Raw genomic sequence first — 23,935 nt, 5'->3', positions numbered from 1 at the left:
AGTTGCCCCCACACCTCAGATGTGACTTGAGGTTGGAGAAGCAACATCTCCTCCTCACCAAAGACAAAATGGTGCTGTTGGGTTAAGCAGAGCAGGACAGCCGTGTCCAGGCAGGATTCCAGCACTGGGGCCGGGCGGAAGCCTGTGGAGTTGCTCTCATTTTAGGGATGACTCGTGTGTGCTTTGTGCCGGCCACTGGCAGGGACAGCCGCCCTGCTGAGCACCCACGGAGACAGACCTGCCCGCGTCCCCACTGCTCACCTCCAGGAGTGTGCCCGTGGCCTCTTGCCCTTTGCCAGCCTTGGGGATCACATTGTCCAGAGGAAAATCCCCTCCCAGAAAAGGTATTCTCTCCATCTGAGCAAACTGCCCCACTCCAGGACACCCCGAGGAAGGCCAGACTTCAGAGAGGTCGTCAGTGACGCTGGTGACAAGGGCCTGCTCTCCGCAGAAGTTCCTTCCCTCACCCCTTCTCCCCAGCGCCCAGAGCAGAGTCCTGTCGTCCAGTTGTGCAGCTGCAGGGAATCCTCACGGTCGATCTGTCCAGGTGTCTCATTTGAGATCCAGATGAGGAAACGGAGGCTGCAAGGGCAAATGCTTTGCCCGAGGAAGCACAGGTTGTCAGCAGCAGGTGAAGTGACAGCTCCGCCACACATGAAGTCTATAGCAGGACCTCCTGGGGAACCAGAATTATGTTTCTGGGTTTTCACTTACTTGTTCTCATCCTTGTGAGATGAACATTTTTTCCGACCCATGCCCGTGACTACCTGCCAAACATCTGGGGCCAATGGAGGGGGAGATACGTCCTTCTGTTTTAGTAAATCATAAGCAAAATACCACTGGTGGCAAGAAGAGGTTCAGTGTTCTCTTTCCTTTGCTCTGTTCGTGTTAGTTCCACACACACCGAGTTTATGTGAACTGGCTCTTTCACAGCTGTGGCCGTCACTCTCCAGTGTCTGACTTCGTGGAGCTGGAGCAGATACTAAAATTAAGGCCAGGGAGGGAGGCACCCCGTGTATGGACAGCTGATGGACTGGATTTCCTTCTTAGAAATATCAACTAGTGAGAGCCCCAACAAGCATTTGGAAATGAAAATTAAAGTGAAAACAGTAGGCGACTTTAGACGTTAAGAGTATGATACTGTCCGTGTCAATTTCTCACCTTCCAAAATGTTTGCTGCCGTGGAATGAAGCCTCCAGAGTAATTCCAAATCCAAAGTTAGTTCTCTGGACTCTGAGTTTTCCTCTGATCCGTCTTCCAGAGACCCGTAAGGACTCGTCCTCCCGGCGATGCAGACGTTGGTGGGGCAAAGCCGCCCTATTCCGGGCTGGGGCCAGGGAGGCCCCGCTGCCTCAGAGCCCTTGCACCGCCTCTAGCACCGGTTCCTCCTGCCCCGTCGCCACCCCCTTCCTTGCCAGCCCCCCAAAAAAGTCTTTTAGAGAATGAATTAAAGTGAGAGGTGTGGTTACTGTGGGATAATTAGGCGCCGTGGGAGAAGAGGCACTCTGTATTGTGCTAATGCCCTGGGGTTGTGATTAGCTAATAATGATAGTGCCTGTGTCGCTGCGTAATTATTCTGCCACCTCACAGTCCCTTCCTGCGCGGTTGGAATTCAAATCCACGCTCACTGGAGGCGACACAGCAACCGCTCCGGTGTCCTGAGTACATTTGGTGGACGAAGGCGATTTTCTTTGTGTTTACAATTATTTTATTTCCTAACCACAAAGCCACTGTGCTTTCCCTTTCTCATCGTTCTATGGATAAGTGTTTTAACGAACGCACTGAAGGAGAGCTCTTGCTGTCTTTTCTTAATGTTATTTTGTTGTAGCTCACACAAAAAACCCTCTTGCTGTCCAGGAAAAGCAGGAAGGATGTGGCCGTGTTTGTCCCTAGAAAGCAAGCTAGTTTCTGGGATGGACTGGCGCTAGACACGACCTGCAGATACGCTGGGAGAAGACGGGGGGAAGGGGCAGCTTCCACGTAGGAAGAATTTTTTAAGTAAAGAAATGGTAAATGTGAGAGATTGATAGGCCCCAATCGCCATTTTTCTCCCTTTCTTGGTGGATCTAGAATCTTCAGAAGGACAGGGCCAGGCTCCTTAGCATCCGGCGGCCAGCCTCGCCCCAGCGGGAGAATCTCACTCGTCATCCCGCCATCTACGAAGAATAAGAAAGGAACCAGTAGGTCACTGTGTGTCCCCGCTGCGGGTTCAAGAAGCAGGAGCTGGGCTGATCGAGGGTGTGCGCAGGCGTGGTGTCCGGGAAAGTGAGTGGCCATCGGTCACTCCCGCTTAAGTGTCACGTCAGAGGAGGGAAGGATGTCTCTGGCCCTGTCCTGGTGACACCAAGGCAGCAGCTGGTTTCATCTGTTCTAGTTCTTAAAACGGATGTGAGCAGAAAGGGAAGGTTTGGTGGGGGGTTTCGCTTACCGCAGGCTGGGCTGTGTCACCAGGAGTCCCCTGGTGAGGCTGTGGCACGAGGCAGGCTGGGAAGGCCCCGTCCGGCTCCTTAAGGCCAGCGCGCCTGCCACAGCCTGTGGTAGAATCGGCGACTGATTCGCTCAGCAAATGCTTATTGGGTGTTGTGTATCACGCTTGTGGGTTCAAGGAAATAAAACAGGCAAAATTCCAGCTTTTCGATAAGCTCATCTCCTGGTGGGATGTTTTTCCTAGGAGAACAGAATCGTAACTTAGCACCCTCGTGTAGTTTTTACTGCAGGTTCCTTGCCTCCCAGCAACTGTCCCTGTTCCTGTCACAAACCAAACCATCCCTCTCTGTAACCTCTCACCTTCCCTCTCTGTAACCTCTCACCTTCCCGTGCCTCAGACTAAATGTCACACCCAGCCCTGGTGGAACTGGGTAGCGCTGCGTGGGGCATTTCTGAGACCAGCGGTTCACCAGCATCTGTGTATAAAAGCAGTGCTAGGCAGGCTTGTTATATAAAACCCGATCCCTGAGCCCACAGCCGGGGACTCCGGCTCGGGTCTGAGGTCAGCCCCAGGTGATTCTGATGCACGAGGCCCCAGACCTAAAGTTAAAAAAATAACCTTTCTCCAATACATGAGAATCCAGTTGCAACGCCCCCAAAGCGCAGTGCGGTGCCTGTGTCCAGCAGACAGAATGATTCCGACCCCGCAGCCCTGAGCCCCAGGGCAGGGGGAGCCTGGTTCTTGGCGGTCGCCTTCCCAGTGATTCAGCCAGTCAGGGCCTGAGTCGGATGCGCTCAGTAGTGTGGCAGCTGCTGGGTGGGTTTTCCTGGGACAGGAGACAGTCAAAGCTATTCATGGCATAAGCTCGATGGGGCTTGTATTTAGGTAGCTCCTTTGTTCTTTGGCCTCTGAATTGACCTGACGTTTTCACATTCTTCAGTTATGCTGTGGGCAATGAAAATTGGCACCTTCACCAAAGTTCTCCCTTGAACCATTAGAGTCCTGCCTCCTTGGAGTCCTCTTTTTCCCTGCCAGGAGACGCAGCCAACATGTGTTTGGCACTAGTAGAAACAAGAGCTTTCTGAAAGTTGGCTTACTGGCCCTGCCTAGCCTCGGGGTCTGCAGACTCCCTGGATGGGTGACCAGCCGGCAGCCTCTGCTTCCACACGTCCACAGACACACAGCGACACGCCTCTGAGGAAGCTCCACTCGCTTTGGAACAGCCGTCCCCAGCCTTCTTGGCACCAGGGACTGATTTCACGGAAGACAGTTTTTCCACAGACAGGGGTGGGGGGCGGGGAGGCGAGTGATGGGGAGCGGCTGTAAATACAGATGAAGCTTCACTGACCTCCTGCTGTGTGGCCAGATTCTTAACAGGCCACCGACTGGTATGGGTCCGTGGCCCCGGGGGTCGGGGACGGCAGCTTTAGAAGACTTCTGATCCTTAGACAGTTCTCCTTTATAATGAACTGAAACCTGCCTCTGTGTGATTTTCACCCACTGATCCTAAGTTTGGTCTCTTGAGCTACAGAGACTGTCTTTCTGATGTCAAGACCTAAGACCTTTCTTCCCTTAGTCTTCTCTCTAGGCTCGATTTTGCCTTTTATCAGCTCTTTTTCTGTCAACTGGACTTTCATGCCTGGTCACCCTCCTCTGGACGCTCTCAAACCATGTACACTGATGGCCAGACTGACGATGGGGGCTGCAGAATGAGCAGTGGGAGGTGGGGGGAGGTCCCCATTGAATCTTTGTGTCACGTGTTGAAGTGTTGGCAAAAAAAAGAAGCAAAACTGTAATTCCTCCTTTTGAGGACAGAGTAGCCAGCTTCTCCTTCAGATGCAGATCCAGCAAATGTTTATCGATCACCCACTGTGTATCAGACGTCAGTGTCACCTCATTTGATTGTCGTGTGCATTGCAGAGGCAGGGCACGTTACTCCCATTTGATGGATGAAAGCTGAGCAGGCTGCTCGAAGGGAAGGGACGGAGCCCATAATGAAAGACAGATCTGCGTGACTGCAAGTTCCTTGCTTCCCTGAGTGAATCTCTACAACAGCCACGAGGTAGACACAAGAGGCAGAGTAGGATTTTCAGTCCAATGTCAGCAGGATGAGTCCAGACAGCTGGGTTGCCATCCCTAGAGAGCTGTGTGACCTTCCACAAGTCACTTACCTCACAGGGTAACTGCATGTGACTCAGTGAGCTCGTGCCTGGAGCAGTGACCAGCACATGGTGAGCACTCACAGAATATTAGCTGTCATCATTATTAGCTTTTTTCCTGGTAAAACTGAATTGGGGAATAGATTGGTTTCCTGTTGTTGCTGTGACAACGTACCTCAAACCTAGTGACTTAAAATAGCACACATTCTTATTATTTTGTAGTTCCATACGTCAGAAACCTTGACATAGTCACCAGGTTACGGTCAGGGGTCAGCAGGCTGTGCTGCACCTGGGGAACCCACGTCCCTGCCTTTTCCTGCTTCTGGAGGCCACTGGTGTGATGTGGCCTGTGGCCCTTCCTCTGCCTTCAGAACTGGCAAGTCTTCCTCACGTTGCCATCTCTCCGGTGTTTTCTCTTTTGATTCCTTCTTCCACTTACGAGAACCTGCCCAGGTCATCCAGGACCATCTCCCATCTCAGGGTCAACTGATGAGCAACTTTAGCTCTTAGTCCATTTGCTGTTGTTTATAACAGAATACCCAACGCTGGGTCATTTATGAAGAGAAGGAATCTATTTCTTACAGGTGTGGAGGCTGAAAAGTCCAAGGTCGAGGGGGTGCATCTGGTGAGGGCCTTCTTGCTGGTCCTGAGGAAGTGGCACAGGGCACCACGTGGCGAGGGGCTGTCGTCCTCTTCTTACACAGCCACACTTCCACTCCCACGATAACCCCTTAACCCCATTAATCCATGAATGGATTAATCTATTCTTGAGGGCAGAGTCCTCCTGATCCAGTACCTCTTAAAGGCCCCACCTCTCAGTACTGCCGCATTGGGGATTAGGTTTCCAACACACGAGATTTGGGGGACACCTTCAAACCATCGCAAATTCCATCTGCAGTTTTAATTTCTCTTTGCCATGTAACTGAGCAGGTTCACAGATTCCAGGAATTAGAGCATGGACATCCGGAGGGGATGGGGGTGACCCTGTCTACAGCAGAGAACACAGTAGCAATTCTTGCCACCCTCTCCAGACATACCCCTCAGGACCCAGATCAGCTTACTTTCCCTAGCCAGGAATGGAAACGTTAGAGAACAGAACAGGAAGGCCTTCATCAAGCACCCGCTGGCATCTTGTATTTCAGCTCGGTGCCCTCCCCAAGCCCAGGGGACTTGGGGCCTTCCCAGTTCCAGCATTCAGATCAGTCACCCTCCTCCCATGAGGAAGATCGTGGCTGGGGGGAGGTTGTCCAGGTTGTCCACACGGCAAAGAGGGACTCCTTCCTGGGAAGTGGAACCAAGGTCCCTAACTCTGTGGAAAGCTACGAAAGTGGGGGAAAGCATTCCTGTCTGGCACAAATAAGCTTAACAAGGCAATAAATGAAACTTCTTTTAAGATAAGGTTAGTCTTATCTGTTGTTTAGATTGGGTTAAGAAAGTTTTCTGAATAGCCCTTCCCCCACAGCTGTTACATCCCTAAATGGCCAAGGCTGTCTGGCCTCTGCACCTCATCTTTCAAGTGGGGAAAGACACTTGTCCCGTTCACAGGCTGCATGGGAGGATCCCACCTGCAGCGACAGAATCACTCTGAAAGACGTACTGTTTGTTACTGTCGCTGGGGATGAGGGAAGAGAAGCAAGGCCTTGTGCTGGCTGGGGGCGTCCAGCTCTCAGCTCTGTCCGAGACACTGGATGGCAGTTACTCCAGTGGTCTTCTAGCATGAGTTGCTTTCTTTTTTTAAGCCCTCACTTATCAAGGGTCCTAATGACCTAGGCACTCAGTCTGTGACCTACAGACTTGACCGCAGCCAAGAAACTCTTCCTGATGTATTGTTCATCCAGGACATACCACAGCTCTGAGGAGAAGGAACCTGTGCCCTCAGTTGGGATTGACGTTTGGGATTACTCAGCTTGGAGTCTTCCCAGCAATGCGCTAACCTGCTCAGATGAGCAGAGAACGTCTGTGTCCAGGTGGGGTGGGCGTGTCCTCACCACCCATCTCCGTGACCGCCTGGCCTCCGTCTCCGACACACACATCCCCCGTTTTCACAAAAGGGCACCGGGTTTGCCTGCTGCATGAGCCAGTGAAAACATGGTTCTTGTTAACTGCGTGACCATTTTCCTTCCTGGTTAGCCAGCTGGTCAGAACATCTTTGGGCTGGTTAGTAGGTTTTAACCAGTGGTAAAACAGGCTTAAATTGCGACGTATGACAAGTTGTTGCTGCCACTACGTGAGCAAGGTGAGGCAGGCCCCGCTAGCATTCCTCTTGCAACATTTCCTGAAATGTCCCCCTGGCATTTTGTAACCAGCTGAAGCGAGAGAGCGAAGGAGACAGCGCTCGGTGGAGATGAGGGAGTTTGGGGTGGGCAGAATGCGATTACCCCAGGCAGCATCTTGCCAGTCTGCCAACACAGAAATGGGAAAATATGTGTGTTGGTGGCATTTAATTTGTCTCTGTCTATTGTGTCTAGGGTCTCTTTCTCTATTGTGTATCTGTTGAACATTGAGTTTTTAAGTACTTGATTGAGGTTGGCTGTGTGACAAATTTGAGCTTTTCTTTTACTTTAAATAGATTATTTGTTAAAATTCAAAAGATTCTTAAAGGCGGCTAGATGAGCAATAGAGAGATCTTTTTCCAGCTGAGACTCTCGTGGGGACGACCTGTCCCAAACTGTCCCAGCACTGCGGCCGAGGTGGAGCACGTGGGGTGTCTTCCCTTGGGGACAGGTCACCTGTTCGTTCTTCCTAGTGTCCTGCTGCGGTCCTCTCCTCTCCCTCCCACTGCCCGTCCTGCTGGCACTGCCCGAGCACGGCGTGGCGAGCTGGAGAACCACGCTCAGTCCCGTTCGCTGTCGCCGGTCTCCCTGAGTTTTTACAGAAGCAGAAACTATCAGTGTGAAGAGGCCTCTGAGTTGCATGTTGCTTCTGTGTTATCGCGACACGGGGGCGCGCTGAGTTGCCGGGTCCCCGGCTCAGGCTTCCGCGTGCCCGCAAGGGGCGTGTGTCCGGCCGGGACAAGTTCTCTCTGCGGCTCGCCGCTCGCTGTCACACCGTGTCGTCCCCCGAGAGCAGAGCGAGGCTGCGCTCACCTTCCCCAGACCTGCCGGATTCGGATTCGGGAACCGCGAGACCAGCCCGCCCTGCCGCCCTGTGAGGAGGAGGAGGAGGGTTGTCCCGCCGAGGCGAGCCGAGGGCTTTGCCGTCACCAGTAGTTGAAGGCGTCGAGACTGAGCGTGGAGAGGAGCGTGTCTCCTCTGCTGTTTGATGAAATATCTTCCGTAGTCTTGCCTCCTCACGTCAGCCTCCGCCTGGTGACTGACGGCGGTGCGGATCCGCCGCTCTGCGGATGGTGGCGCCAGACGCTGCCACGCCCGTCGCGCAGGTCACCGTGCTTCATCCTGCGTCCTTCATCCGCCGTCAAAAACAGGGACGCACAAGCTCGGGCAGAGGAGGCACCGGTTTGAGTCTGAGGCGCTCGGTCCTAACTGCGACCCCACTTTGCCTCCGGTTTTCCGTTTCTAAGATCCCGCCACAGCCAGCTGAGGAAACCGTGGTGTTGTGTCGCTTATTGACAGCCACAGCGTCATTTTTCAGCAGCGGCGCGGCCGAGCGAGGCCCTTCCTCCTGTTCCTCTGCTGCCCGGCCCGCCAGCCCCCGACCCCTGCGCTCACCGTGGGCTGGAAGCAGGCGACCGTCCCAAGTTACAGCGCAAAGGGGTCGAGGCCGGGGAGGCCTGCGCTGCAAAACCAGGTTCTGCGCCAGCGTCAGCCGCACTGGCCGAGAGACAAGGGCCTGGCGCGTTTTCTGTCCCCAGCGGTCACAGTGACTAGGGCAGGGAGTCGGCACGGTGGCAGGTCTGTGGTTCGCTTTGCCAGGAGGGAGGTGGCGCTGCGTTTGTCCCGGTTGCCGATCCGGTGCCCGGGCGCCCTGCTTGTCCCTCGCCGCCTGGGTGGCAGCCGGCTGGAGCCCTGCCCGCCCTGCCCGGCGCGTGTCCTGCTGCTCAGATGAGCGCTGGGGTGTCCCGTCTGCTTACTCGGCTCACTCCGATCCCTGCCTCCTTCCAGCCTGCGCCCTGCTCGTTCCCTGTACTCCGTGGGGAGTACGCCACCTCCTCAGCCTGTCCCTCTCCATCGCCTTCCCTGAGATCGGGATGCAAAGTCTGAGGGAGGAAAAGAATAGAGCCCTGAGTAAGATGAGGGTTTTCTGCCGGTCACCACACACTGGCACTGGAGTTATTTTATTAGCTGCGTTTCATCAGGACAGAGACAGAGACATTGCATGACAGTGTATCAAGCACTTGACCCAAGTTTCTCTCTCTCTAAAATTGTTGTTAAAGTCTGTAGTAGTCTCATCTTAGTGTAGTCAGTCCAGCACCTGATGGTGGCTGTTTGCATGGTGTATATTTTTTTCCATCTTTATATTTTCAGTCTCTTTAAATCTTTGTATCTTGCAATCAACATATAATTAGATCTCATTTTTGGTTATTTTCTGTTTTAAATCCAATCTGACAATCCCTACCTTTTGGTTGGATTGTTTAATTTATTCACATTTAATGGTCTTGTGATTACATCTGCCCTTTTCCTTTTTGTTTTGTCTCATGTCTTGTTCCTCTCATCTTTCTTGACTGTCTTATTTTGCATTAAGTGAACATTTTCTAGTATAGCATTTTAATTTCTTTAATGATTGTCTTTGCTGCTTTTAAAATTTATTGTCTTAAAGAAAGTGATAGTTTTGGACTTGTAAATCTTTTTTTATCAGAATCTACTTCAGATTTATACTCTTAATTGCAGTAATATGTAGAAAGGGTCTTCCTATATAATTTCTCCTGTCCTTTTTTTGTGCTATAATTTATAAACATGTCTATATATGTTAAAAACCGACAATATATTGTTGTAATTATTTCTTTGTATTAATGCAGTCTTCATCTTTTTAGAGAAACTGAAAGAATAAAGGAGAGCAGGAATGTATTTATGGAGTTCACTCATGACCTTCCCATTCACAATTTCTGGTTCTCTTCATTTCTTCCTGTAGCTTCTAGTTACTGTCTGGTAGAGTTTCCTTGCTCAGATACAACTGTACCCCACCCACATCCTTGTGCTGTTATTGTCAAATATATTACATGTCTATGTTACAGACCCAACAATACAATTATATGCACATTGTTTTAGTCAATTGATTTTTAATCACTTAAGAAAGAAGAGGGGAAATGCCATTATACTGTCCTTTATGATTACCTGCATAATTACTTGTAGCAGTGTTCTGTGGTTTTTTTGTGTGTGGATTCAAATTACTGTCTGGGGTCATTTGCTTTCAGACTGAAGAACTTCAGTATTTCTTGTAAGTCAGGTATGCTAGTAATGAATTTTGTCCTTTTTTTTTTTGGTTCATCTCAGAATGTCTTTATTTCTTCATTTTTGGAAGGTAGTTTTGCTGAAAGTCGGATTCTTATTGATAGGTTTTTTCTTTCCAGCACTTTGAATATGCCATTCTGCTGGCTTCCAGCCCATTGTTTCTTCTGAGATCAGTGGTTAATCTTGTCGGGATCCCCTTGTATGTGACGAGCTGTTTTTCTCTTGCTGATTTCAAGATTTTCTCCTTTTCTTTGACCTTCAGCATTTTTTCTATCATATGTCTGGGTATAGATCTCTTTGTTTTTCCTACTTGAAATCTGTGATTTTCTACAATGTGTAGATTAATGTTTTTCATCAAATTTGGGAAATTAGCTATTATCTCTTCAAATATTTTTTCTGGTCTTTCTCTTTTTGTACATCCATTTCACATACATTAGCATGTTTGATGATGGATCATAGTTCCCTGAGGCTCTATTCATTTATTTTCATTCTTTTTTCTCCCCTATTCTTCAGATTGTGTAATCTCTATCGGTATATCTTCAAGTTCACTCATTCTTCTGCCCATTTAAACCTCTTGTTGAGCCCTGTGGTGAATTTTCCATTTCAGTTCTTTACTTTTCAATTCCAGAATGCCCATTTTGTTCATTTTTATAATTTCTGTCTTTCCGTTTGATGTTTTTTATTTGATAAAACATTGTAATTAGGTTCTTAATTACTTATGTATGATTTTTTTTTTTTTTTTTAGTTCTTTGAACATTTATAGTAGCTGCTTTGATGTCTTTGTCTACTATGCCTAACATCTGGGCCCTCTCATACAGCTCTGTTGTCTGCTTTTTCCTGTGTATGGATTACGTGTTCTTGTTTCTTTGACTACGTCATAATTTTTTGTTAACAACTGGACATTTTAGATAACATACCCTAGCAGTTCCAATGCTGATCCTCTTCGCCCACTCCACTGTCCCCTCCACCACTGGCTTCTTGTTTGCTCATTTGCTTAGTGATTTAGCAAGACTAATTCATTGAAGTCTATTCCCCTGCAGTGTGCCTCTGAAGTCACTCAGAGGGCACAGGCTTGGGCTATGAGTGACATCTTTATTTTTCCTTTGTGAAATTACATAATTCTACCGAATGTCACACTTTGGCGTGACACATCCTTTGATGTGACACATCCTTGCCTAATCTCCGTTAACTTTCTGGGAGATGTGTCTCTGTTGTTATCACACCCAGCTGTAGCCTAATTTCCAGTTGTCTGCTATGTTGTTTTTGGCCCTGGAAAATAAATTACCCCCGAAGTCAGACCCTTTTGTAGGGGTAGTCTTTCAGCCAGTCCTTGAAGCTTGCCCTGACCCCAGGAGGACTCTCCTTGGCTGTCTCTTGCCCTGGTTCTCTCTGTTAAACTATTGGCTGGTCTACGATGCTATCATGGAATTACTAGCCACCTCTTAATTGCTCACCACCACAATTTCTGTTGTTTTTGAGAGTGCCTTAGGGCTGACCTTTCCCACACTCTGTTCCAAATAATTCATTCCCCTGAGGGAAAGTTATGGAGCTTTGTGTTCTTGTGGCCTCTCTCTATAGACAGAACCTCTGTGTCTCTGCTCCAGAGCTGGTACAGGGACAGCGGCCTGCTTTTCTTTGACATCTCTGATCTATAAGAAGGGTGCGGTATGAGAATGGTAGCAACTGGTCTTTTCTGCCTGCCTCTCCCAGCATAGAACCTCCACCATATAAGATAGATAGGGCGAGGGTGAGTGGGGCCCACTCTCGGTGTGCTGTGCCTGGGGTCAAGCTTCCACTCTGTGAGCAGAGGCTGGGCTGAGGAAAGGACTTCTGTACTGCTTGGCCTGGAATAAAGCTGGTGGGGGTGGGGATTGGAAGTGCTGTGGGCAGAGGGAGTCCCATGTTCATGGCCATACTGCCCAGGGTAGCGCTTCCATTATGCTGAGCTTCAGGGAGTGGAAGGGGTTGGTCCCAGGGAAGGAAGCAGTTGTGGATTGTGGCTCAAATGCCACAGATTCTTGCTGTTCTTGCTGAGATTTGGTAAATTTTCTTAAGAAAAAATGTGTCTTTGTGTATTTACTTAGGACAATTTCTAGAGACTTTAAGTGGTTGATTTTTATAATTTTCACCAGTCATAGTTATTTCACTGGGGAGAAGGGTATATAGATATCTTTATACGGCCATTCGAGGCATGCTTCCCTGTTGTCACCTAAAAGTATGTAAAAATTTTTCAGACCTTTATTGCTGGTTTAGAACCTGAGCATGCCCTGGGGATAGTTTTTATCCCTTGCTGGGGCAACGATCTGGTAAGGACTATTACATGGAGAATGACATCAGATACAGTCCATGGGAAACATCCCAGATGGGAAGGAATTCTGTTTCTGATGGGTTACTGGAGAGACTATGCCACTGAAAAAAATTAAAGTGTATAATATTGATAAATATTTTTAATCACATCAATAACTAGTAAATTGATAAGGAATGCTCAGAAATCAATGATTAAGTGAAAGGGGAACCCAAAGAAGCATTGAAGGTGGCTTTCACCTTAAGGACACTTGATGGACAAGATAAACTTGAGAATCAGTTCTCAAAGGTTTCCAGAGCATAAGGAGTACAAGGAAGTCCAGGGCCCACCTGAGGTAGTCTGATAGGAGACCCTCCCCATATAAATCTGAAACCACAAAAGGCTAACCTTTCAGTGTAAAGGTGAACAAGAAATACTCCCCTTTAGAAAACTACAAGGAAAACTGGTTGTCTTAAAACTTAGTGCTAAATAGGAAGAAGGGTAGTTTCTGTCTGAGAATTTATAACAATAAATCAACCCTCACATGAGTTTGCAGCCCAATTTTATTTTATCAGAGCGGATAGAAATCCTGAAGCCATGGACTTAAGGTGGTGCCTATCTTGTCCTTTCCTCTGGCACCTCACCCTTGAAAGGGCCCATCTTCATCCCAGGCCTCAAAGAATTCTCAGAAATAAATTTCTAAGATAGTTAGGCTCACAATCAATAAATCCAAAATATACAAGGAAACCAAGCATCAGGAGTAAGAAGCAGCAGAGATGGAATTAGACACCATATTGAGATCCACCAGGACCTCAGATATTGGAATTACTAGCATACAACAAAAAGGAAGTACAATTGTTATGTTTACAGAAACTTAAAAGGATTTGAAAAATGGGAAAAGCAAGTGATTATTAAAAATGACCAAGCATGTGGACAAAATAAACTTCTAGAAGTGAAAAATATAATAAAATGTAAAATTCAATGGATATGTAAGTTTAACAGCATATTAGATACAGCTGAAGAGAGAATGTGGTAAGCTGGAAAACAGATTTGTGAAGATTATGCATAACTGAGAAAGTGATAAAAGAAAATGAGAGGTTAAGTGATGTGGAATAGATCTAATTTATATCTAATTGAAGTTCCTGAGGGAAAAGACAGAATGGAGGAAAGGCAATATAAGAACAGTTAATGACCAAGAACTTTGTAGAACTGATAAGACAAAAACCAAAAGCCACATATTCAGGGACCCACATGAATTCCAAGCAGTGAAAAGAACAGTAAGTCCATAATTGAAAGCATTGTAGTGAAAAATGCAAAACACCAAAGACAAAGAGAAGATCTTTAAGGCAGAGAAAAAAACCTCAAAGGAACACAAGTAGACCTCTCAATAGCTGCTATCTTGATAGTAATAATGGAAGTCAGATGGCAATAAGACATGCTGAGATAAATAAACTGTCACCATAGAATAGCAGAAACATATTTCATGAACTGGTACGAAACAAATATGTAATTTTCACCCAAACAGAAACTAAGACTTTTTCGCCAGTGGACCCTCACTAAATGAACTTCTATTGGATATACTTCAAACTAGATGATAAATAATCTTGGATGAAAGATGAAGGAATAATAAGCAAAGGATGTTAGGAAATATGTGGACAAACCTGAGTACATGTTATATGAAATAATAATGTACTGGATTTAAAAATCCAGGCTAGAACTAGCACGCATGACAACATGAATACACCATACATGGATTAGGAAGAGGGCTCTAAGGTCCTTAAATTGTTCTGGTGAAGAGCAAAGAGAATGACTAACTTTGACTTTCATAAGTTAAGAGTGACTTAAAATTTTTATGGCAATATATAAAAGAATGGAAATATTAGGCACTACTTCCAAAGTAGTACAGGGGAAAATAGAATTGAAAAGACAAACCTAAAGGAAGGGAAGAAAAGAGAGAAAAAATATTAGGAGGAGAAATAGCCTGAAATCTAAATGCTGCTACTAAAAGATTATTAAAAATTACTAGGCTGTATTTTTTAAATCAAACCTGTCTACATACTGATTATAAGAAATATAGCTAAAATATAAACAGATAAAAAAGTTAAAAGATGGTAAAAGGTATGCAAATAAAATGCAAAAAGAAAAAAAAAAAACACCTGGTGATTTTTTGTACCCAACATCATATGAAAGAGACTTCAAGATAAAACTAGAAATAAAGAAGTCTCCACAGAAGGTTTATTTCACCAGAAGATATGATCATTTCGAAACATCTATGCAAACAATAACCTCATGCATAAAAATTTACCTTCAAGATATATTTCCAAAAATTTACATACTTACATGGAGATACTGGCATCATAGTGGAAGATTTTCACGTTTCTTTCAGTAACAGATCAAGCAGACAAAAAATGAGACTTAAATGTAAATGTTGATGATTTTAAAATTTATTGAGGATAGTATAGATAACTTTATACCAATATGCAGTTGAAAAAATAAAATATACAAATTCCTAGAAAGCAATAACTTAACAAATTTGATTCAAGTGGAAAAAGAAAAGTTGGATAATCCTATTTATTAGAGAAATGTAATCAGGATTTCAAAATATTCCCATGAAGAAATACCGAGTCCAGAACATTTTTACTGGCAAGTTCTGTAAGCACTTAGGTTATAACTAATTTTAATCTTATCAGTCTATTCTAGAGAATAGAAAAACAGGACACTCTCCCATTTTATGAGGCCAACACAGGCGTGGTAACAAAACTAAAGACAGTATAAGAAGGAAAAATAAAGGCCAGTCTTACTCATGTATATAGATGAAAAAATCCTAAGCAAGATATTAGCAAATAATGAAACCAAGGAATTACCGCTAAATTTTTTATGTATAATAATGGTTTGGGGGTTTGAAAACATTATGTCTGTAATTTTCAGTGCTACATACTGAAGTATGTAGGGGTGAGATGACAAGGTCTAAATTTTGCTTTAAAATACACTTAGGGAGGAGGGCAGGTTGGTTCTTGAATGTTTTAGAATCTGGATGAGTTTGGAAGATCTTGTTATTGTCTCTGCTTTTGTGTACATTTGGTAAGTTTCATAATAGGACTGGAAACATTGACTCAACTATGTGTACTTTGGTTTTAAAAAGAAAGGCCAGGCGCAGTGGCTCACACCTGTACTACCAGCACTTTGGGAGGCTGAAGTGGGAGGATCACTTGAGACCAGGAGTTCAAGACCAACCTGGGCAACATAGCGAGACCTCATCTCTACAAAAAAAAAAAAAAAAATTTTTTTTTTTTTTTTTTTTAATTATCCCGGCCATGGTGGTACACACCTGTGGTCCCAGCTACTCAGGAGACTGGGGCAGGAGGATCACTGGAGCCCAGGAATTCAAGTTTACAGTGAGCTATGATCATGCCATTGCACTTCAGCCTGTCTCTAAAAAAATAAAAATTTATAAAAAGTAGAAAATACATGTTATCAGGTGTCAGAAGCTAATGCTATACATGAACAGAAATGTGACGAGATAGGGAATGCAGTTTTTAGGACTTTGACTTGGCCTCATCCACAACGGGTCCCAAGCAGAGTGTGCTGCAAGCACGGCTGAGCTGAGCTCTGGCTGGGTGGCAACAGGCCAGGAAGATGCATGTAGTTCCTGGCTGTCCTAGATGGAAAGCAAGTTCACAGACTTGGGATTTCACAGCTAGAAATGGACCAAGTGCTGCTTTTAGCATGGTCAGAATTAAGGTTAGCCGTTACCTCCATCACCAGGATACAGTGAAATGATGTATGTGAAGGTGGTCAGTGGATTGTGAAGCTACACAAATCTAAGATACTTGAAATATTATTTTACAGAAGCAGTTACAGGTGCAAAAGGGGTAGGGGATGCAGCCCCTTTGGGAAACAGTTGGGCACTTCCTCAGGATGCTAAATGTAATTTATGACATGACCCAGCAATTCCACTCCTAGCTGGGTATACTCTGGAGAACTAAAAACATGGCAATAACACAAAACTTGCACACAATGTTCATGGCATCATTATCCATAATTGCCCACAAGTGGAAACAACCCAAATGTCCACAACTGATGAATGGATAAACAAGGTATAATGTTATGTATACAATGGAATATTGTGTTATTTAGCAGTAAAGAGGAATGAAGTACCAGCCAGGTGCAGCAGGGCACACCTGTGGTCCCAGCTACTCAGGAGGCTGAGGTAGGAGGATCACTTGAGCCCAGGAGTTTGAGGCCAGCCTGGGCAACATAGACCCTATGTCTAAAAGAACAAAAAATTTTTTAAAAGGAATGAAGTACTGACACATGCTATAATATGGAAGAACCTTGGAAACATCGTGCCACATGGAAGAAGCTAGTCACAGAAGATCACATTTTATGATTCCATTTATGTGAAATATCCAGACTAGGCACAACCATAGAGACAGAAAGATGAGTGGTTGCCATGGTGAAGGGGCTGGGAAAATGGAGAGTGAGTGCTACTGGGTATGAGTTTCTTTGGGGAGAATTAAAATGTTCCAACATCAGGTAGTGGCGATGGTTGTACAACTCTGTGAATACAGTAAAATCCCCAGAATTGTATCTCTAAATGGATAAATTTTGTGGAACATGAATTATATCTCAATAAAGCTGTTATGTTTTAAAAAAAGAAGAATAGGGGAAACAGGGTGAGAGTTGTACAAAAATGGATTTATCTCATATCACTTTACCCCCTCTCTGGGTGCTGAAGTTTTCTGCCACACTCAGGAAGATGCATGAAGCTGGTTTTTTTTTTTTTTTTTTTTTTGAGACAGAGTCTCACTTTGTTGCCCAGGCTAGAGTGAGTGCCGTGGCGTCAGCCTAGCTCACAGCAACCTCAAACTCCTGGGCTTAAGCGATCCTACTGCCTCAGCCTCCCGAGTAGCTGGGACTACAGGCATGTGCCACCATGCCCGGCTAATTTTTTTTCTATATATATTTTAGTTGGCCAGATAATTTCTTTCTATTTTTAGTAGAGACGGGGTCTCACTCTTGCCGGTCTCGAACTCCTGACCTCGAGTGATCCACCCGCCTCGGCCTCCCAGAGTGCTAGGATTACAGGCGTGAGCCACCGCACCTGGTTATGATGCTGTTTTAAAACACTTAATTGAGAAAACACCAAGTCTGAAGCAGAAACAATAAGGAAGCTAAGAATTGCCCTTTGACTCCCCGACTGCTACCCCTTTCTGTATGAGATGAGAAGGAGCTGGATGAGAAGGAGCCAGAGCAGACGGAGGCTCTGCTAACGTGGGCACCGAAGGAGTGGGCCTCCATCCGCACACATCCCTGCTAACCAGCAGTGGGCGTGTTTGCTGGATTGGTAAAATAGCCCGTGGTGATTCCTTAACCACCAGATCTGATTGACAAAATTGCCACAAGTGTCATCCCTTATGTCTTTCCCACCAGCAGCACAAGCGAGGCTCACAGAACTTCAGAGGGTTCAGCGGCTCCCCGGCTCGGGGTGCTGGGGTGACGACAGAGCACCGTCCTGCACTTTCTCACCCTTTTCCTGTCTTCCTATTGTTTTTCAGTGGCTGCTTCAACCCCTAACTCCACTGCTGGTGCAGCCATGAACTCCTTGACCTCCCTGGGGACTCTGCAAGGACTGGCTGGAGCCACTGTCGGACTGAATAATATTAATGCACTAGCAGGTACCATAAACAGTGAGTATTCGCTGCTCTGGTGGACAGCCTTCCCCCAAATTCTCCACAGAAAGTGGCCGGCCAGAAAGGACCTAAAAGGATCCGTGACGGGGAGAACTAAAACTTGGGATGGAGGAGCGCATGCTTGACAGGCAAAAGCCGTCTACATTCATTCTGTGGCAACAAATACCCAACCCCTTGCCACCCCCAGGTCCCTTTCAGTATGTGGCGTGTGTGCCCCCACAGGTGGCTGTGGCCGCCAGGTGTCTGCAGGGGGCTCAGTTTGGTTTTGCCGTGTTCCCCCACGAGGCAGTGTGTCGTGATGGGAAAGGCAGTGGACTGGAGTCAGGAAGCGAGTCTGGCTCTGCCGCTGACCGGCTGTAGGAGTTCAGGCAGGTCACTGTTCCCTCCCTGGGCTTCACAGACTCCACTGAAAATGGAAAGTTCTGGATCAGATGATCTTAAAGGTGCCCTCCGGCTCTAAAATCCAAAGATTCATGACAGTTACACGTAGGGGACAGAATGAGGCCCTGGAAAGCAGGACATGAGACTAAGTGGGGAGGAGCCACCGTGGGAGGTAACTTACCTGGAATCTTACGGAGCTTCCGTGGGCACAGGTCACTCTGCAGCAGTGACTGTCCGAAGGGGCATCAATTTACCATGGCAGGTGGAAATGGGTTCTGAGGAGAATAGATTGCAAAATTGTACTTGGTTCTGAAACATGGATTCACCGAAGAACTCGCGGTCCTACTCTATGAAGCCGGCCTGTTCCTGTCGTTGTAGCTCTATGGAGAAGAGCAGCCAGGCCAGAGGATAAGTCAGGTCTTACAGTCATGCTTGGTGCAGGCTCCTGCGCTGGGGAAACGGACCCTCAGCCCAGAGAGGGGACACGGCATTTGCCCGTCTCTCCCTCTGGTACCCCCTGCTTGCCTGAGGGTGGCCAAGCCCCACAGGTCTGTGGCAGCCGACAGAGCTGCTGATTCGGGGGCCCGGTTACTACCACAGAGCCCAGGCACCCCAACACCTGCCCATTTTAGTTTTTGATAAATGGATCCTTGACAGGTGTCCTATTGTAAACCATGATTCAATAAGTGGAATGTTTTTAAAGGGTGATGAGACAGTATTTTTTGTTAAGAAGCAAAAAAATCCAAATAATTTTATACTTTAAAAGGTCAAAAAGAAAAATTTATGTCATTAAAAAAAAATGAACCTAAAACTCATCCAAGTAAAGATTAACTTACAATCCTGATAAGAAAATAAATTACATGTTCAGAAGTAGGAAATTCTCAGGTTCTATTAAATCCTTAGTCCGATGCTCTGGGAGGAACAAAAACTTGGACTGAGTTTGTGGCCACAGGGAAAAGAAAAGCATTTTCCTTCCCAGTGTGATGGCTCTTGATGAGCACAGAGAACATGCAGTGGTGACCTTGTGACAGCCAGAATGTCCAGTTCCAGTTCAAGCTGCCTCCAGCTTTGCCCTGTTCCAGCAGCCAGTGGGAGCCTTGCTGCCGGCCTCCCGTCTCGGGCGCAGCTCCTCTTCCCGACCTTGCCCTTCACCTAGGTTGAGGCCGCGCGTGTTCGCACACACCCCTCATGCTGCTTCTCTTGCCCCAGGACCTAGTTCCCCTAAAACAAGGACTTTGATTTGATCGCCTGCCTGTCCTTGGTCTGCAGAGTAACAGGCCAGTGGGAATGGTTGTCCTCCTCAGCACGTGCTCATGACTGCTGTGTGTGTGTGTGTGTGTGTGTGTGTGTCCTCTTGTCCGTGTCCTGCGCTGTCCACCCCGCCCTGCTGTACGTTGCTGGGACCTGCCCATCATTAGTGTGCGGGACTGGGGCGGGCTTCGTTGAATGGCAGAGCAACCATGGGTAGTTCTTGTGTGGGGCTCGTGTTACGCAGATGCTGCTTCTGGCAAGCACGACAGGTGTCAACTGTTCTGCTTTTCAAAATTCTTTGCCATTGAGTTACCATAAATACATACAGTTCGTGGGAAATTGAAGGATGTTTCTGGTTTCAGATAACTCCTGCTAGGCAGTATGAACCAACAAAATGTTTGATGAAACCAAAAATTATGCGCAAATGAAAATACAGTGCTTCTGACTTGACAAGTGTTACTGTAGTGCAGAGCTATTGGACACCCGCAAAGTTGACTTGCAGCTGATATTTGCTACTTATCTCAAGTTAAATATCAAGAGAAAACCTTTGAAGATAGAGTAGCCTCTTTCAGACCATTCTTCCTGATGATGCTACCTGTTCTACTGGGCAGTTCTCAAAGAAGGTAACCAAGAAATGGTCACCTAGACAGAACTGGCTTCTGGAAAAGGTGGCCACAGCTTCCATCTCATTGCTGTTTCCTACCCTGCTCTGTCCCAGGGGCCACTGTTTGCTACCGTAAGGAGGGTAGTCTGGTGTTCTGAGCAGAGCCAACTCTTTCCCGTGGATATTGCAGCAGCAAGAAAGTTGGCAGATGACTCACTGGGAGAGCATGGACTGTACCCTCTTCCCTGCCCACAGGGTCCAACCCCACCCTCCTGGAGTGAAGGTTTTGGTTAGTAGACAGGTAGCTAAGTGAAACTGAGTTTGAGAGCCCTCTGCTTCCCTGACACGGGAATGGATCGAGGGGCTAAAATGCAGTACAGCACCGTGAAGATAAAATCGGCAGGGTCAGTCCCCACCCGGGCTTTCACCTCTGGACTGTCGAAGGGTTCCCTGGACGTGTTTTGTATATGAATGTCTGCACCACGCTGAAGAGCACTGCAGATATGTCCATCCGCAGAGTCTGTATCTGATTTTTTGTTTAAATGTATGTCAAGTGGCATCCTTATTTTCCCTTGTTGAAACTGCATAATTCTTCCAAGTGGCTTACCCTATAGTGTTTGAAATTATGATTGTTTGAATAGAACCAGCCAAAGATGCCTGGTGAAAGTATTTATGGGAATATTTTATGTAAAGTAGAGAAAAGAGAAGATGATTTGGGCATATTATTGTGGCTTGTCACTATTTACATTGTGAAATTACTGTGTTAACCATATTCTGGGAATTTATAAAGATGTACGCAGTAGATACATACAGCAGCACACACCACACCACACATATTTGTGACCTTATTAACACAAGCATAATACATGTAAGTAGGACTGCTTGTACAAACTCATTTGCATCTACCCTGGCTGTAGTTATTTTATTCTTAGGTTCTCATTTATCGGCTTGCAGCTTAGAAGGAGAGTACTTCATCTGTGCAAAGGAAAACTTATCCCAGTAAGTAGGTTAGAAATCTGTGAGAACATGTTAATAGGTTGTTCACTTTTTCTTTTTCGTGTGTTGTAAAACCTAGCAGTGTGGCCTGCACGTAAATGACTTCTGCTTATGGTACTTGGCCTCTACTAGTTTTGAGTACCATCTCCATAGTTGCCACAAAACATGTTCATTTCATGTTCGTGGCTTAGTCCTTTGTCATCTAAATGATTCACTCAGTAGTCTCACAGCTCCTTGGGTCTCTGTCCTTGAGGCCCTTCGGAGAGGAAGGAAGCGTAGAGCACGCCACGCTCTGCCCCTGCCTCCTGACAGACCAGGGCACAGCCCGCCCTGCAGAGCCTTGCCACGCCTGTCACGGTCTTCCGGCCTTCCTCATCCAAGAAGCACACGTGGGAATCGAGATTAAATGGGAGGAAATGGTCGATCCATTTGGCCATTTCAAAGAAATGCCCTATTAAGTGGAATCATCTATTCAACTTAATTTTCTTCAAAACCTCTGCCTCTACTGTCCAAAGCTGTTAGAGGTAATCAGGTACCAGCAGCTGAATTGACAAGTGTTATCATTGATATTATGATTATTTAATCCAGAATAACATCAGGCAATTCATAGGAATTACGCTTAAAATCTTCTTTGAGAGTTCTTAAAATTCTGCCATGTAACCGACTTCCTGTTCTACCATGGATTTGGCAAGCACACTCCCGATTTTCCAGGATAGTTCTGGTTTTCAATATTGTCAGTGCACTTGTACTTGTTAAAACTTTCACTCTTATTTTTTGTTCAGATGGGTGGTTAGGCCACGGAGGCGGCAAGGCCTTGGCTGGAGAGGCCGAGCCGTCCCTCGCTCACCTGCACAGACCTGATGCGTGCCCCCTTCAACTGCTCCACCCCTGCCACCTCCCTCCCTTTCCCCAGGCAGGCAGGGCCACTCATGCGACTACCTCTACACACATGGCACCAGCAGAAGCAAACAGAACACTTCCAGAAAGCAGATGAGTCCTGAGGCGCCGTCCACACACAGCCAGCCACTGCGGGGTAGCCAGGAAGCGTGGAGGACGTGGCTAGAATGCCACTTGCTTAGCTGCAAGCTTCACAGGGACTCTCTTCAGTCTGGAAACATCCATCCAGTATTTCAGGGGCGTGAAGTTCATTCTGCTTTTGTGTGTTAAGAGAAAACAAGTTGGGGGGGCCAAAGGAGGACAAAAGTTCAACGTAGAAAGACAATTCTCCCGAACTAGACAGAAAAAGCAAGCCTAGTCCTGCAGCCAAAAGCCATCACAGGCACAGCAAGCACTGCCGTGCAACACCTCCCGTGCCCCTGGCCCTCTGCCGACGCCGTGGGAGACACAGAGGCTACAAACCATGGGAAGGCACACGTGGGGGGCTCACGTGGCAGGGCCCGAAAACAGCAAGACCCTCAGCTGAGCTGACAAGGAATCCTAGCGATGCAGCATCTCGGCCATTCCACGAGCGGCAGGGGGATTTGGAGATGTTCATCAGAATGGCGCTTCCATCTTTGTGCCACACGTGTTGGGCAGCTGGGTGCCGTGTAGCTCCGCACCTAGAACCACACACCTTGGGATGTGAGTGGTGTGGCAGGCCACCATTCGCTCTCCTGCTGGAATTCCGACCGTGTGGAAACCCGAGTTCCCAGAGGGTTGAGCCTTGACTTGAATGTCTGTAATTCCTGGCACAGTACCTGGTGACAGCCTGACAGCAGTGAAACCAGCAGAATTTGCCAGCGGTGCCTAGCCTTCTCCCAAGTTACTATGTACCTGCCTCTCGCCTCCCTCAGAGAAGAAACAGCGATGTCGCTTTGCAGGACACCAACACTGGAGGTGGGGACGGAATGAGAGCACTGGGGAGAGTGAATTACTCCCCAGCCCTCGCGGCAGCCGTAGTAACAGGGATGGAGGTGAGAGCAGGCCGGAGGCAAATGTGATGAGTGGCTGTCTGAGGGGTCATCTGGAGTCACCGACGAGGACACACTCCAAGCTCTTCAACGGCACTTACTTGCAGGATGGGGGAAGACAAGAACAGACTCCTAGACAGTAAGAAACGTGAAGCAGATCGAGCAGGGCCTCTGCCAGCCGGCACCTCTCCGCCTGGCCTGTGCCTGCTGGGTCTGCTGGCGTCACCTCCTCTGCCAGCAGTTGTCATGTGCTCCAGACTCCCTCACCAGCACACCAGCCGCCCCTTGTGTGTCCTGAGGAGGACGGGCTCAGTGCCAGCCCCTGATGCCCCGCTCCGTGTCCCCTGCCCCACCACGGGACACAGGCCTGAGGCATGACGGGAGGCCCGTGCTGTTGAGCCGCAGTCTAATGCACATCTTGCGTGTTGTCCTTTTAATCGAAGACATGAGGTTGGCAAAATAACAGAAGCCCCAGTGGAGTCAACAGAACAATCCCCACCTCCTCTATTTCCTGCAGGTGAAGCAGTGATACTGGAGGTCTGATTCCTCTAGGGAATGTCCCACGGCCTTGCCTTAGCTGTTCTCTATTCTCACAAGACTCCAGACCCATTTTTGTCATTTAGACATTGCTGCTGTTTTCACATCTCTAAGCAGTAGCCCTGATCCCAGCAGGAGGGTCGTTAATGTTTTCAGTAAGTTCTTCTCAGAAACGTTGTTTTAAATTGTAATCATAAAGGGAAGCAGAGGTGATTGTGATGTCACCTCTTCTATTCCCTGGGTTCATTTAGAAGTTAATACTCTACAAAGTGTTGCTTGTTTTGACTCAATATTCAGGGAAAGTGTGACACAGTCAGCAACCATAATAGAGCAGAAGAGCCGCC

The 23,935-nt window shown here is 47.1% G+C and overlaps 1 protein-coding gene and 1 long non-coding RNA gene across 6 annotated transcripts in view; one reads left to right on the top strand and one right to left on the bottom strand.

Annotated features, from left to right (window-relative positions):
• The window catches only part of CELF2 (CUGBP Elav-like family member 2), a 296,716-nt gene that overhangs the window by 259,346 nt on the left and 13,435 nt on the right, over positions 1–23,935 (top strand). For 4 of the 5 annotated variants that reach the window (XM_045535983.1, XM_045536008.1, XM_045535994.1 and 1 more), the window contains exon 10: positions 17,778–17,909. In XM_045535983.1, coding sequence (XP_045391939.1) covers positions 17,778–17,909 — 132 coding nt within the window. The remainder of the gene's footprint in view (positions 1–17,777; positions 17,910–23,935) is intronic. The other variant, XM_045536004.1, reaches the window with a different exon arrangement.
• The window catches only part of LOC123626791, a 72,631-nt gene continuing 67,198 nt past the window's right edge, over positions 18,503–23,935 (bottom strand). Inside the window, exon 3 of the long non-coding RNA XR_006731014.1 lies at positions 18,503–18,568. This is a non-coding gene — a long non-coding RNA (uncharacterized LOC123626791). The remainder of the gene's footprint in view (positions 18,569–23,935) is intronic.

Source organism: Lemur catta, chromosome 1 (genome assembly GCF_020740605.2).
Source record: "Lemur catta isolate mLemCat1 chromosome 1, mLemCat1.pri, whole genome shotgun sequence".
In the NCBI taxonomy this organism is placed as follows: Eukaryota; Metazoa; Chordata; class Mammalia; order Primates; family Lemuridae; genus Lemur; species Lemur catta.
This window is presented reverse-complemented; position numbering and strand designations above follow the sequence as displayed.